At 39.4% G+C, this 13,994-nt stretch overlaps 2 protein-coding genes across 10 annotated transcripts in view; one reads left to right on the forward strand and one right to left on the reverse strand.

Moving 5' to 3' along the window:
- On the forward strand, nucleotides 1–11,369 carry PRPF38B (pre-mRNA processing factor 38B). 4 transcript variants are annotated; one of them, XM_079981467.1, is made up of 6 exons: nucleotides 1–504; nucleotides 5,142–5,210; nucleotides 5,974–6,125; nucleotides 6,208–6,268; nucleotides 8,290–8,513; nucleotides 9,275–11,369. In XM_079981467.1, the coding sequence occupies exons 1-6, from the start codon at nucleotides 145–147 to the stop codon at nucleotides 10,134–10,136; spliced, it is 1,728 nt and encodes a 575-aa protein (XP_079837593.1). In that variant the 5' UTR covers nucleotides 1–144; the 3' UTR covers nucleotides 10,137–11,369. The 4 variants fall into 4 exon arrangements, with proteins under 4 accessions (XP_079837593.1, XP_079837594.1, XP_079837595.1 ...); XM_079981468.1 differs by lacking the exon at nucleotides 1–504 and having other exon boundaries at nucleotides 5,142–5,220; XM_079981469.1 differs by lacking the exons at nucleotides 1–504; nucleotides 5,142–5,210 and having other exon boundaries at nucleotides 6,107–6,125; nucleotides 6,208–6,282.
- FNDC7 (fibronectin type III domain containing 7) overlaps nucleotides 11,093–13,994 on the reverse strand; it is a 21,941-nt gene continuing 19,039 nt past the window's right edge. For all 6 annotated transcript variants that reach the window (XM_079981292.1, XM_079981290.1, XM_079981289.1 and 3 more), the window contains 2 exons: nucleotides 13,158–13,187; nucleotides 11,093–12,410 (listed from right to left, as the gene is read on the reverse strand). In XM_079981292.1, coding sequence (XP_079837418.1) covers nucleotides 12,349–12,410; nucleotides 13,158–13,187 — 92 coding nt within the window. In that variant the 3' untranslated portion in view covers nucleotides 11,093–12,348. The remainder of the gene's footprint in view (nucleotides 12,411–13,157; nucleotides 13,188–13,994) is intronic.

Here is a 13,994-nt window from a genome sequence, read left to right on the forward strand (position 1 = left end):
GCCGCCATCTTGTTGGCGGTTGGCGGAGCTCGGCTCGGCAGCGTTCTCCCCGAGAGGCTTCCGCTCGCCTCGTCGCCGCTGCGGCCTTTGCTCGGCCGACCGCTGTTTCGGTGTGAGCGGGAGTCGCCCCTCTCCGGCGACGCCATGGCCAACAACTGCCCCGTCGTGGGCGCCGGGAACTGCCACCAACAGCAGCAGCAGCACCAGCAGCAGTCGCCTCAGCAGCAGCCGGGAGGCCAACAGCAGCAGCAGCAGCAGCCGCCGCCGCCTCTCCCGCTCCCGCAGGCCGGCGCCGTTTTGTCGCCTCCGCTGCCGCTGCAGAGCGCGGGGCCCAAGCCGGCGGCCTCGGGGAAGCAGGGCAACGTGCTGCCCCTGTGGGGGAACGAGAAGACCATGAACCTGAACCCCATGATCCTCACCAACATCCTCTCCTCGCCCTACTTCAAGGTGCAGCTTTACGAGCTCAAGACCTACCACGAGGTGGTCGACGAAATCTACTTCAAGGTGAGCCGGGAACCCGGGAAGGAACTAGGTCCTTTCGGAGGAAGCCGGCGAGATTCTTGTTTTCAAATCCTTTGGTTCGCTCATCACCGCGTGGCCGAGCAGATCTCATCTGGCCTGGGCCCAAAAACATAAGGCTCTTCGCAGCTGTCTCTTCCACAATCCATTTCCATACTATTTTTAATAATAATGAATATTTTATTCCAGTCTCGCCATCAAAATGGGAGATGCTGACCTATTTCTTCCCACGATCGTCAGAGAGAAGGCGATGTAGTTGTAATGTGGCTTTTTTCTTTGGGAAATGGCTATGCAATTCTTTGTCTCAGTCCAGACTCCAGATCTCGATCTCTATCTCTCTTCCCACCCCCCACCCCCAATATCTTACCAGTCAGACTTGTATGTTGGTTGAATTTAGAAACTTAATGCTAGCGCTGCGTGTGTGTTAAAACTGGCGATTGCACTGGGCAGTATGTTCACGTCCCTTCCTAGCCAAAGATCTAAAACAGGCGGTTGAGGAATTCAGCAGGAGGTAACCAGCACGCTGCATACTCTGTTACGTTGGCTGTATACCAACATAACACTGTCCTAATCTTAATGCTAATAAGTTAAAATTTGAGGCCTACTAATTGATTTTGGCCGTCTTAAAATGGAATTCTAATATGCTGTATATTTCAGATGCTGTGAGTAAAAGCTGTTTAGTTTGATCTATGTGACCCTGCTTTCAGTCATTCTTATGGCTGCTAACAGTCTTTCATTGATTAAATTGGGGTTCTGTAACCTGGAAGATTATGACTGTCATTTATTTTCTATGAACCAGTTTAAGCTTTGAAACTTTGCTGTTCAGGTGTGAGCCTGAATTGCGGAGCTAAACACAATGATGGGAAGCCTGTGGCCTTTCAGGTGTTTTTGGAGTCGAAAAACATATGGAGAGCCACAACTTCCCCATCTTTCACCCAGAACCTAGCCCACCACTTAGATATCTTAAAATTACCTAAATTCACAGTGGAGTAAGTAATTTGGGACCAACCAGATTGTCACAAAAGGGGGCAGAGGGGTAAACAGTTAAAAAATGGGGCTAATGATTTAGCCATTTATTATTCTCCAACCACACCCCTTTTGTGTATCATAACTGATTAACAGTTCTGAAGAACTCAAAAGTGCCACATGTTTATGACATTTTGGGTAGTCTCAATAAAAGTACTACCCAACTAGATTTTGGTGGGGGGTTTTCTTACAGACAGATATAGCTACAAGCTACTTGCCTTTTAAATTCACTTATTTTTCTGTACTTTCTGGTCCTTTTCAAATAACTTTGGTATGGGACTTGAGGGAATACAGGAGGAAGGACTTGAACTCTCCATAGGTTACATTGTTTCTAATGAATCACTTAGCGTACTTTCTTATAGAATAATTTTATATGCTCAGGACTTTTTTTGGGGGGGGGAGCACAAGCAGAAATCAAGTGGGCTGTTAGATTGGGCTATTGAATTTAAATTAATTGAGCTCATAGATAAGTGTATGTTCCAAGTTATTCTCCACTTCTGTTCTCTTAATCCATATCTTCATAACATCAAATATAGGGAAATCAGATCTATCTGCATTTTCCAGGAGGCATTACGACCTTCGGTTAATTGCATTGACTTTTTCTCTTGCTGATCATTCAGTGGTTATAGTGTGGCATAGTGTGACTCTTTTTACCACTTAATTTAAAAGCAACAAAACCTCATTCTTTTTAACTAGCAAATGATTTATTTCTAGAGCTTGTAGGGTCCATCTACATTTAAATTGCCTCACTTTCAAAAAATGCTACCTTAAGCAAAATATTGACTACTGATTCTTTAATTTCTATACCACTTAATATACAGTGATACCTTGGTTTACAAACTTAATCTGTTCCGGAAGTCCGTCCTTAAACCAAAACCGTTCTTAAACCGAGGTGTGCTTTCCCTAATGAGGCCTCCCGCCACGGGTGCCCTTCCAAAGATGACCAAAATGTAAGATATACTTGCCAGAAATGTCAGTTATATCTGATATGCTGATTACCTCGGTTGGTAAGAGCGTGGTGCTGAAAACACCAAAGTCAAGGATTTGATCCTCATATGGTTGCATATTCCTGCATCACATGGGGTTGGACTAGATGATCCATGGGGATCCTTCCAACTCTGTGATTCTATTATTTTATTTTACAATTTCTATTATTTGATTAAGATTTGCTTTCCTCATTTTTTCCTTCCTTGGTTTTTTTTCATACTGCCTCCTTTACCTTCCTTTGTTTTTTTTCATACTGCCTCCTTTACCCCCAAAGTTAATTTAAAGCAACATTTTCAAATAACATGTTTCATTCATGCTTAAATTAAAACATAGGAAACATGGGGAAAGCTATTAGGTTTCTGTAATTTGTCAGTCAAAATTGTCTTACATATGTAAATCGTGTATATTGGAAATACTTCAAATAAATAAGAACAAGTTGAAATAGTTTTCATATGAAATGTAGAGCAATCACGTTTACTCAAATGTATGCTCTTTATTACACTGAGATTTACAAGCTTCTTAGCATGGATAGAATTGCAGCCTTGGAGATGGTTTCAATGTAATGTGAAACCATGCTGTACTGTGAACAAACAGTGGTGAGTCTTAGAATCATACTCTCTGTCCTCTCCAAGCTTTTAATTATTTTTCAGTTGAATATGTGCACAGAGCAAAATGGCACCTGTAACACTGAAGTAGGAGCCCTTCCCACTGTGAAGATAGCATAGAAAACCTGGACTAGATTGAGAAGAGCACGCACTGTACAATAATTTCATGCCTGGAAATCGGTACAGAGATGAGGTGGTGAAGAGCCACAACATGTTCTCTTCCCTTGTATCTTGGAGCAAATCATGCTATATTATTATTATTATTATTATTATTATTATTATTATTAATATCCCATCAATCTGGCTGGGTTTCTCCAGCCGCTCTGGGTGGCTCCCAACAGAATATTAGAAACATGATAAAATATCAAACATTAAAAACTTCCCTAAACAGGGTTGCCTTCAGATGTACAGTCATACCTCGGGTTGAAGTAGCTTCAGGTTAAGTATTTTCGGGTTGCGCTCCGCAGTGACCTGGAAAAAATGGAGTGCGTTACTTCCAGGTTTCGCCGCATGCGCAGACACTCAAAATGATGTCATGCGCGGAAGCGGCAAGACGCGCATTCGCGTGTTATATTCTACTCAGGATGTGCACGGGGCTCCAGAACAGTCACGTTCGAATCCAGAGGTACCACTGTATTCTAAAAGTCAGATAGTTGTTTATTTCCTGATGGAAGGGCGTTCCCAGGACGGGCGCCACTTCCGAGAAGGCCCTCTACCTGGTTCCTTGTAACCTCACTTCTCGCAGTGAGGGAACTGCCAAAAGGCCCTCAGAGGTGGACCTTAGTGTCTGGGCTGAACGATGGGGACGGAAACGCTCCTTCAGGTATACTGGGCCAAGGCTGTTTAGGGCTTTAAAAGTCAGCACCAACACTTTGAATTGTGCTCGGAAACGTACAGCTTGGGAAGAAGCTGTATTGTAATGCTTATAGGCTTTGATGGTCACGGTCCACACAAGAGTCAGTTCTTCAACAAATGAACTCAAAGTCCCTTTAGGTAGTGGCAGGGGTCCATTAATGGCTGATGATTATTGTGTATATTGGCAGGAGCCCCTAATTTCTGACCTTTCTGAAGAATGGCTTGTTGTCTTTTACAAAGACTCTGAAAATAATCAGATGTTTTTCAAGTTTGGTGTAATAGGAACAAGCTTCAGAATGCCTCTGAAGTTCAAAATGACATCAGTGACAAAATATTCCTCCCCTTGTCATAGGCACACATGTAGTGTGGAGCCAAATTTTAGCTGGTTACTAGGACCAGCCAAAATTTGTGGACCCCTAGCAAACAGAACTACTTTCTCCATTCCTTGGCTTCTTGCCTAAGTCACCACTACTTTGCACAACCATACACTTGCCATTTATTATTCATGTTTAGAATTTATAAACCACTTAATATAGAATACCAAAGTGATGGACATAAGATAAACAAAATTAAATGCATAATAACTGAGCTAGTGTAATTTTCTTGAAATAGAAAATGAAAAGTTGGTAAGGTATTAATAATTGAAAAGCTGAGCACTTTGTAGAGAAAGATAGAGGGCATAAAGTAGAAAAGTGATAACCAGGTGACATCACTGCATGATTTGTCTGAAGAACAGACTATTGTCTCCTGGAACCTCTAGCCTATCAAAATTTACCAATCATCTCATAGGCCATAATAATAAATATTATTTGAAGTGCTATATTTGTATTCCGAAAATGTAAAAGCCAGATTGACAGTCAAATCCTGCATGTTTATTTAAAAGCAAGTCCAAAATATTTGACAGCTTATTCTCAAATAATTGTGTATATGATATGAGACATGACCTTAGTTTTAAATAGATATTTGTAAGTACACCTCTAGCTCATTTTGTATTGGACTTGGGGTTGAGGAATGTTTTGTCCTTACTATTTGCTGAGGGCGGGGGCAATAGGAATGGGTGTGTCAATGACACACTATGCTTAGTACAGTCTGAGTTAAAATGTAAATCTAAAATGATGATGGGTTGATTAATTGCTTTATTGTTTTCAGGTTACACATGTTGAGCCTTGGGAGAAAGGCAGCAGAAAAACAGCAGGCCAGACAGGGATGTGCGGAGGGGTAAGTAGAAGTACGTGCCTTCTGAAGTTTTTTATATGGTAGCTAATCATTTCCAAAATGCAACATTGAACTCAGCAGAAAATTTAGTGTTGTAAGCTCTAATCAAGTTAATTGATAGATTATGCCACTAAAGCCTTAACTGACTGGTCATTGTGGGCATATTTTTTTGAAGTTAGCGTGACTGATTTGGTACTTGTAATAGGGAATGAAAAAGAAAATGTTGGATTCTAAACAATGCAAGACAAGTGCATATTATTGAATTGTTACATCATCAAATGATCACAAATAGTTCAAAAATAATTCCCAAGTAAAGTTTTGAATTTCAAAAAATATTCTATATAAACCATGCTAAATTTGCTTAACTTTCACGCCTCACAATTATTTCATTTTGCTTGAAATTCTTTGGTTATTATTTTTTAAAAATTAAGATTCAGCTCTTAATCAGCTTAGGCCATTGGGAAGTTTCCATGCATTCCTGGTTCGATAGTTGGAAGTGGAGACTAAATCCAGTCATACCTCCTCCAAAAATATTGTAGGCCTAATGTCTAGATGGGGCTCTTCAGCTTCAGGAAATGATAGCACAGTCACCCACTGCTCAGCAACTTCTAAGTGAATCAGATGACCTTCCTTAAGTGTTGAGCTTACAAACTTGCAGAAAAAAACCCATTAATGTTATATGTACTGAAGTGAAAAGTATTTCTCTTCAGTGTCTTACTCTCTAGTGTTACATGAGTTGTATTTCTCTTCCTCCTAATCTCTAAAGGTGCGTGGTGTTGGAACTGGAGGTATAGTGTCTACAGCCTTTTGCCTCCTGTACAAGCTATTTACCCTGAAGCTTACCCGTAAGCAAGTGATGGGGTTGATAACTCATACGGACTCCCCCTTTATTAGGGCCCTTGGATTCATGTATATTAGGTAAGTAGCCATATACTTAACTGTCAGCTAACTTTGCTGCAAAAAATGTTATTAAATTTACACAGTCTCTTTGTACTTCAAGGTACACACAGCCTCCAACTGATTTATGGGACTGGTTTGAATCCTTTCTTGATGATGAGGAGGTATGTCAACAAGGGTAATAATTTACTTTCTTTTCTTTCTGAAATCTTAAGTAAAGTAACTTTGAGATGAACTTCTGTATGTTGGAAAACAGTTTTTAACCATGTGAAAAGTAAAACCTTTCTCATCTTTAATGGTTTGCAAACTTGCAATGAACAGAGACTACAGGACATTCTTACACCCTTAAAATAAGTTGGAATTGAATATATCACCAGCCTAACTGCTTGGGGGGAAATGGAATGCATACTTAGAAAGATAACTACAGTATGGGACAATATCTCTATCTTTTAACCAAGTATGAAACCTGAAAAATCAGGTGGGTGTTTGTTTGTTTGTTTGTTTGTTTGTTTACGTGAAAGTAAATGGACAATGATGAAGCAGAATTGAATGGGGCATCTGCAGAATTGAATGGGGCATGTGAACACAGCTACAGTCTGTAGTTGCTTTCTAAAATTTTCAATTGATAGCACTGCCACTGAACTAGCAAATTGCTTTTAACATCTTAACATTCAAATAGTGATAATAAGGCCATACAGAAACTGCTGAAAGGGGTAATTTCCTCCAGTGCACATGTGCTATTTTTAGTGTGGATTCTCTTTTCCGCAGCATTTTTACCACACATCAATCTGCTTCTCAGATTTCAGCCTTTGTCCCAAGTATATTTTTTGTTATAGGAACTATTGAATTTTGCCTCTAGAAGTAGTCGTTGATGATTCATACTAATACCTTGCAGTGTAGTTTGCTAGTTACTGCCACAGTAAATGTTTAGATCCCATGCAAAAAAAGACCTTTAGGGATCCAGTACACAATTGTAATGTCTCGCTTAGACTACACAGTGCTCTTTTTAAGGTTACATGACTATTTTATGCTTGTAGTTTTTGCTCTAATGGCATATATTTTGACTTCCCTTAATCTAATAATACAGAATGGCATTCTTGGTTCCTGTTCATTAACTGCTTTATGATCACTTTGGCCTCTTTCATGTAACTAATTAAAACTGTAGTAACACAGAAGTATCATTTCTACATATTAACATTTCTCTCAGTTTGCCACTGTTGAAGATGTGAAAGCAGTTCAGTGTTGTGTCTCTGGATGTATCTAGCTAAATGTTGTTAGTGCTTTGACTTTTTCACTGATGCTCTTATTTTTGTATGTACCACTTCGGGTACTACATTTAAGCCAGTGTTTTATTTTCTTCTTTAGATCTCTGTGCAGCAGTTTTGTTTGGAAATACTGTATATCTGAACACTTAAATGTGTGTGAGTGCAAGCAATTTTACATTGAGATTTTCTCTTCCTGTTTTAGATAACAAATCTCACTTTCCTTGTGTGCTTGCACTATAGGTTTGGGCCTGACAATAGCTGACTAACATGTCCTGAGCTGTGAGAGGGCATAGCAAGAAGGCCTTCATGCGGTAATGACCCTTTTCCGAGACAATGGTCATCATGGATTATGCGTTTCCAATTATTTGTTCCTTTATTTATTTTTTTGCATAACTCTAAATTAGAAACCTCACTGCTTCATGGCAGTTGGTTTGCTATTGCTTCCAATTTAGGCAGGGTCCATTTTCTACTACAACTTTTTCTGGTTATTTTTAGACAGGAAATAGTCATCCTCAATTGTTCAGTTGTGACCACAATCCTCAAAAATGAGAATTAATGTCAAGCAAGTTACGATCTATTTTGTGGCATAACAGTAAAAGATGGTAGCATACAAGCCAGCTGTGTAAGCAAATGTTACACTAATCTGTTGAGACATGAGCCCTTTATTATTTGGCTGCAGGATTGGTATGCACCTGCATGCATATGCATTAAGTCCAACTCCCACTCTATAACATAGGGCCAAATGCAAAGGTACAAGAGTTGAAGTTCTTAGGCAACTTATTTACCAGCAGAAGCAGCTAAGCCGTCATATTTGAAACTTGAAAGATGGCAATCAGTATAGTAGCATTTGTTCTAAAGGAAACTCTAGATGGTTTCTTACATTCAGAATTTGTGTTCTGTTTTGTGTTTGTTTTTTGAAGGACCTTGATGTGAAAGCAGGTGGCGGCTGTGTCATGACCATTGGAGAAATGCTGCGTTCTTTTCTAACTAAGCTGGAATGGTTTTCTACGTTATTTCCAAGGATTCCTGTACCAGTACAAAAGAACATTGATCAACAAATTAAAGCCAGGCCTAGAAAAATCAAGAAGGATGGCAAGGAGGGAGTAGAAGAAGCAGACAGGCATGCGGAACGTAGACGTTCAAGGTTATACATTAACTTTACAAAATAAGTTACTTAATTTAGATGTTCTCATCCTATAATTTCACATAATCAAAACTTTTTGTAGTTATGCTTGCAGTGTGGTCTTCTAAATGAGTAATAGCATTTATGTAGTACTTTAGATAGCTTCACATACATTATCTCAATAATCCTTACAATTCCTTTATAGGAATGGTGGTATTCCCATATAGCAGATGAGCTACGCTATGTTTTGTTTAACTTAGTGTATATGGCTAAAGTAAGAGTCTGCTGGCACAAGTACATAGCCTTTTATCTAGGGTGGGTTGATTCTAGGCATGTATGGTTTTCCTTCTTTTCCTTACCAGATAGATATGGTCCACATGTGTTTTAAAATTATGAGGTGCAAATGTATACTTGGAACAAGGCATCATTTAATGTTTATTATCCAGAATATGCACTTTGGCTTGGCTGGAGCTAGCGTTCACCTAGGCCAATAGTATTTGCAAGAATCCTAGCAATCATCAAGTGCTAGGTAGTCTACCTGAAACTATCCAGTGGTCTATCAACAGACCATGGTGTACAGTTTGCCTACTCTACTATACACTAACACCAGCTGTAGAGCACTTTATTAATATTTATGCAGACCTCTAAAAAATATTGGATGATTTGGTACACTTGATAAGTACAGGGAAATAGAACGAGAAGGGTATACAAAGTACAGTGTGAAAGTTTGCTGAAACTCTTGTTCGGAAAATTCAATTTCTTAAGCATTTCTTTTCATGTAGGTCTCCAAGAAGGTCCTTGAGCCCCAGGAGGTCACCTAGAAGATCAAGAAGCAGAAGTCGTCATCGTGAAGGCCGTGGGTCATCCAGCTTTGATAGAGAATTGGAACGGGAGAGGGAAAGACAAAGACTAGAGCGAGAAGCTAAGGAGAGGGAGAGGCGAAGATCTCGAAGTTCTGATCGGGCATTGGAGCGAAGACGAAGTCGAAGCCGAGAGAGGCACAGAAGTCGAAGTCGTGATCGAAAAGGAGACAGGAGAGACAGAGAGAGGGAGAGGGAGAGGGAGAAAGAAAATGAACGTAGTAGAAGGAAGGAGCGTGACTATGAGAAAGAGAGAGGTGTTGAAAGGGAAAGAGAGCGCTCTAGGGAGAGAGATCGTTCTAGAGAAAAATCAAAGGACAGAAAAAGCAAGAGTGAAATTGATGAGAGGAGACATAAAGATGAAAAAGATGAAAGGAAACATAGGGATGATAAAAGAGATTCCAAGAAAGAAAGGAAGCATAGCAGGAGCCGAAGTAGGGACCGGAAGCATAGGAGCAGAAGTGTGAGTAGGAATGCTGGCAAGCACAGTAGAAGCAGGAGTAAAGAGAAGTCAAGTAAACACAAAAGTGAAAGCAAAGAGAAATCAAATAAGCGAAGCAGAAGTGGAAGCAGAGGAAGAACTGATAGTGCTGAAAAGTCCCGAAAACGAGACCTTAGTCCCAGTAAAGAGCGATCACGAAAACGTAGCAAAAGCAAAGAACGTTCCCATAAACACGATCACAGTGATAAGGACCACTCAGACAAACATGATCATCAGAGGAGCCAAAGTACAGAACGAGAGAATCAAGAAAAACAATCTAAAAACAAAGATGAGACTGTATGAATGTTCAGAAGTGGATCACATTGAATCCTATAAATGTTTTGAAATCTTGCTTATTTTTTCTTACAGTTGAAATTGTGCAGTAGTTGATAAGCACTCTTCTTCAACCTCCCTCTAGGCTGCAGATTGTCATTTCCTATTTTGAGTAGGGAAGTGCCTTTGTAATCCCGTTAAATGCGTTGACTATTTCCAGCCCATTTGTTTAGTTAAATTCATGATACAAATCTGTTTGTGCATTTTTTTTTTATTGTTCAAATGTTTCCAAAATGTACAATCTGTACATACGTCCTGAAACTGTTCTAATCCTTTTGGCATGGTTTGCCATGTTGGTTAAATTTGTATACGGCAATAAAACTGCCACTAATTCTACTTTGTTTTATAGATGTGGAATTATGGTTTCTATCTTTGACTTAGCATGGCTGTGCTTTGCATAATAGTATGGCAGAAGCTCTTAAGGATGGATCTTGAACGTGTATTATATCTAAAATATTTATGTGCATTGAACATCCATGAAGGTTGCAGTTCTAGAACTTGTGTCCATTTGTACCTCTTGTCCTGGGAAAGCATTTAAAATACATTTTATTTGTGAAACTAAAGAAAGTGTTGCATTTAGAGTAGGCTTTTCAAGGAGGTAGCAATTTAAGGCAGGGGTTTAGGCTTTCCTAAGGTTTATGTTGTAGTCAGTGCTACCTCATAGGGACACTGTTAAGATTTATAAGCCTATCTACCATCTCTACATAGACTTTCTGGCTAGCTTTTATTGCTCATGTAAATATTATTTCACTATGATCTCCCCAGGGTTTTCATTAAAACTGTTGTGCCACTGCCCTGTGCTTTATGAAACAACCATAGACTAACAAAGGTGAAAGTGGCAGAATCAGGGAGGAGACAGGAAGATGAAAAATAAGGTCAAGCAGCAAACTTCAATTTCAAGCTTCCAAATAATTTTTTATAAATGAAAAGTAAAGCATCTTCATAGTGTTTTTTTTAAAATGCATAATGTGTCTTTTTTTTTTTTTTACAAAGACTGTGGTCATTGCTTGAGATGAAGAATTTCTCTCATGCAACAGAAAAACTAGATAATTTTTTTCAAACACTGATTACTTGTGAGATAATGTCAAAATGCAGTATTGAAAGAGAAATCATATCACAACAGTTCATTTCTGTTTGGTAGACTTGTTCTAGTGACCTGTATAAGAAATATAAAATCTCTGGAATAAAGACTGGATTAATTTATTTGTGGCTATCCCCACTTGTTCATTGCCAGCTGCAAAAAAATCATTTTGGGCTTATTACTCATAAACAGTAAAAACACCAGTTCGTTGTGTAACAAGCAGGTTGCCCATCATATCAATGGAATGATAGAACTATATGGCAGGCCGGCTTCCCAGTTGTGAGTACAGTGGTACCTTGGTTCTCAAACTTAATCCGTTTCGGGACTCCCGAAACCGTTAGAAAACCAAGGCACAGCTTCCAGTTGGCTGCAGGAGCTTCCTGCACTCAATCAGAAACCATGGAAGCCGCATCAGATGTTTGGCTTCCAAAAAACGTTTGCAAACCGGAACACACACTTCTGGGTTTGCAGCGTTCGGGAGCTGATTTGTTTGACAGCTAAGCCGTTTGGGAACCAAGGTACAATTTTTTTTTTAAAATTGCCTTTTTATCTCTGGGCTTCATTTTACCCTTTCAGCTCACTAATAATTACCAAGCTTAATGGTGAAAATAAGTTGCCCCTCCTCCAAAACATAGAAGAGAAAACCTGTATCTTGAACATGTGGTAGTTGGCATTTGTCTTAGAGCTAGCAGTTTGTCTCATGTATTATGAAAAGGCTGTCAGTAATGGCTCCCCATAAGAGAAGGGATATCAGCCTTGTGTTGTGGCAATCACACAGCAGGTAGAAAGCTGGAATATAGAAAGCTCCTGTCTCCAAGACTGATGACTAGCCATCCTGATCTAATAGGTGCTGCAGGAGTCAATACAAATAATGGGAGCCAGTTGTGATGGTAGAATGACAAGAGGTTCTGCTTGGTAGCGAACAAGGAGGTTGCATTAGCTGTAGGGACAGAAGTTACTGCTGCATCAGTCTCAAGAAAGGACATGGTAGCCAGAGTGGTGTATTAGCCAAGGAACTGAAAGCCTCAACAATAGTATTAAATCTCAGTCCAAACACAAAACTGACTGAAATAATACTCTGATACGTCTTACCTGCTTGGTTCATTCTCTCTTTTCCTGTAGCACTTGGTAGTGTTCTGAACTTCGCTTTCCTCTGTAAATCACTGGAATATTATTCAAAATGTTTAAACACAGCAATTTAGACCTGAGTGACTTTATTTTTAAAACTTCGTCTCATTTTTATCAATCCTACATGGCTAAAATGTAGTTTCCCAGCATTTTAGTTTGTAAAATGAGAAGTGCTGGGACTTGATTCCCTTGAGGACCATGCAACCTTCCTGATGATAGGTGGGGGAGGGGGGTCGCAGGGGGGCTATTTTGACTCCTGAAGATCTTCAGGAAAATGCATAGGATGATGGTAATATTAGTAGACTAGAAATACTTGTATTGGAAATACATTTGCAGCTTGAGCCTTGACATAAGGTAGCTTTTAACATCTACCAATATTTAGATTGGTAATTGCCTCTTGTGGAGATTGTGTGAATCAATGTTTACCTCATGGTCAGCGTTGAGAAACTTGTATAAATTTGAGAACAAATTCCTCTAGAAACAAAAGTGTTTGGTGTTTTGTTGCTGCTGCTGCTGCTGATTTCCTTAAATGGCTGAAAATTGCTTTCTTGTTCCACTAGTGAAGGCCTTGCTATAATCTGAGTGACACCGTTGGATACAACCCAAACTTCATTGACTATGATATATTTCTTTGCAAAAGGTATGGAAAATAAAACAGTGCAATTTGGCCTCTGATAAAATTGATTTTTAAAAAATAGAAACCCAAAAGATATTTAAAAGAATTTTCAGCTTAGGTAAAATATATTGATTTATTAGAAGAGGAATTTGATACAATCACTTACCCATTCCTACTGAACTTCCGGAGCATGTCACTAGAAAATGAAATGCAAAATTACATTGTGTGTGTATATATATATATATATATATATACACACACACACACACACACACACACACACACACATATATATATACACACACACACACACACACACACACACACACGCAGAGAGAGAGAGAGAGAGAGAGAAGGAATAATTGAATGGTGCTTTCCAAAGAGGATTTCACAATGTAACTTAGAAAAAAAGCATAACCAATTTGTTTTAATTTAAAGTGATGGTTTTAACTTGAAAATTCGAAAATGCAATGAATTGGAGTTTGACTAAGATTCAGTCAATAAACATGCTTCTAAATGGGTAGAAATTCAACAACAGCTGTTTTCAGAATAAATACCAATATTATATTACCTGTATGGAGAATGTAACCCCACAAATCTGAATAATTCAGATCAGTCTTCACTGGCAAGCACATATCTGGACTGGGGGGAGGGGATCGTTGACAAGCGGCTATAAGTATTTTCTATAAATACTGTTAGCCACTGCAGTATCGGTAGCTCTATTTTGTTTAAAGGTAGCTACACAGAAACCATAATCCATGCAAAAACGAGAGTCTTGCAGGACCCTAAAGTAGAATACATTTATTTTGGCATAAGCTTTTATGGATGAGTTGATTTCATCATATGCAACAGTGGCTAAGATGAATGGAATGGAATCATGCCCGCACACCTTCAGGTAGAGACAGTTGCCATGCCACCATAACCCATCACCAAAACTGGCTGGCAATGGCATGGAGATTTCATGTGATAAGAGCTCTGTGCAGCAGCCACCAAGTGTAGACTG

The sequence above is a fragment of the Podarcis cretensis genome, assembly GCF_951804945.1.
Source record: "Podarcis cretensis genome assembly, chromosome: 6".
Taxonomy (NCBI): Eukaryota; Metazoa; Chordata; class Lepidosauria; order Squamata; family Lacertidae; genus Podarcis; species Podarcis cretensis.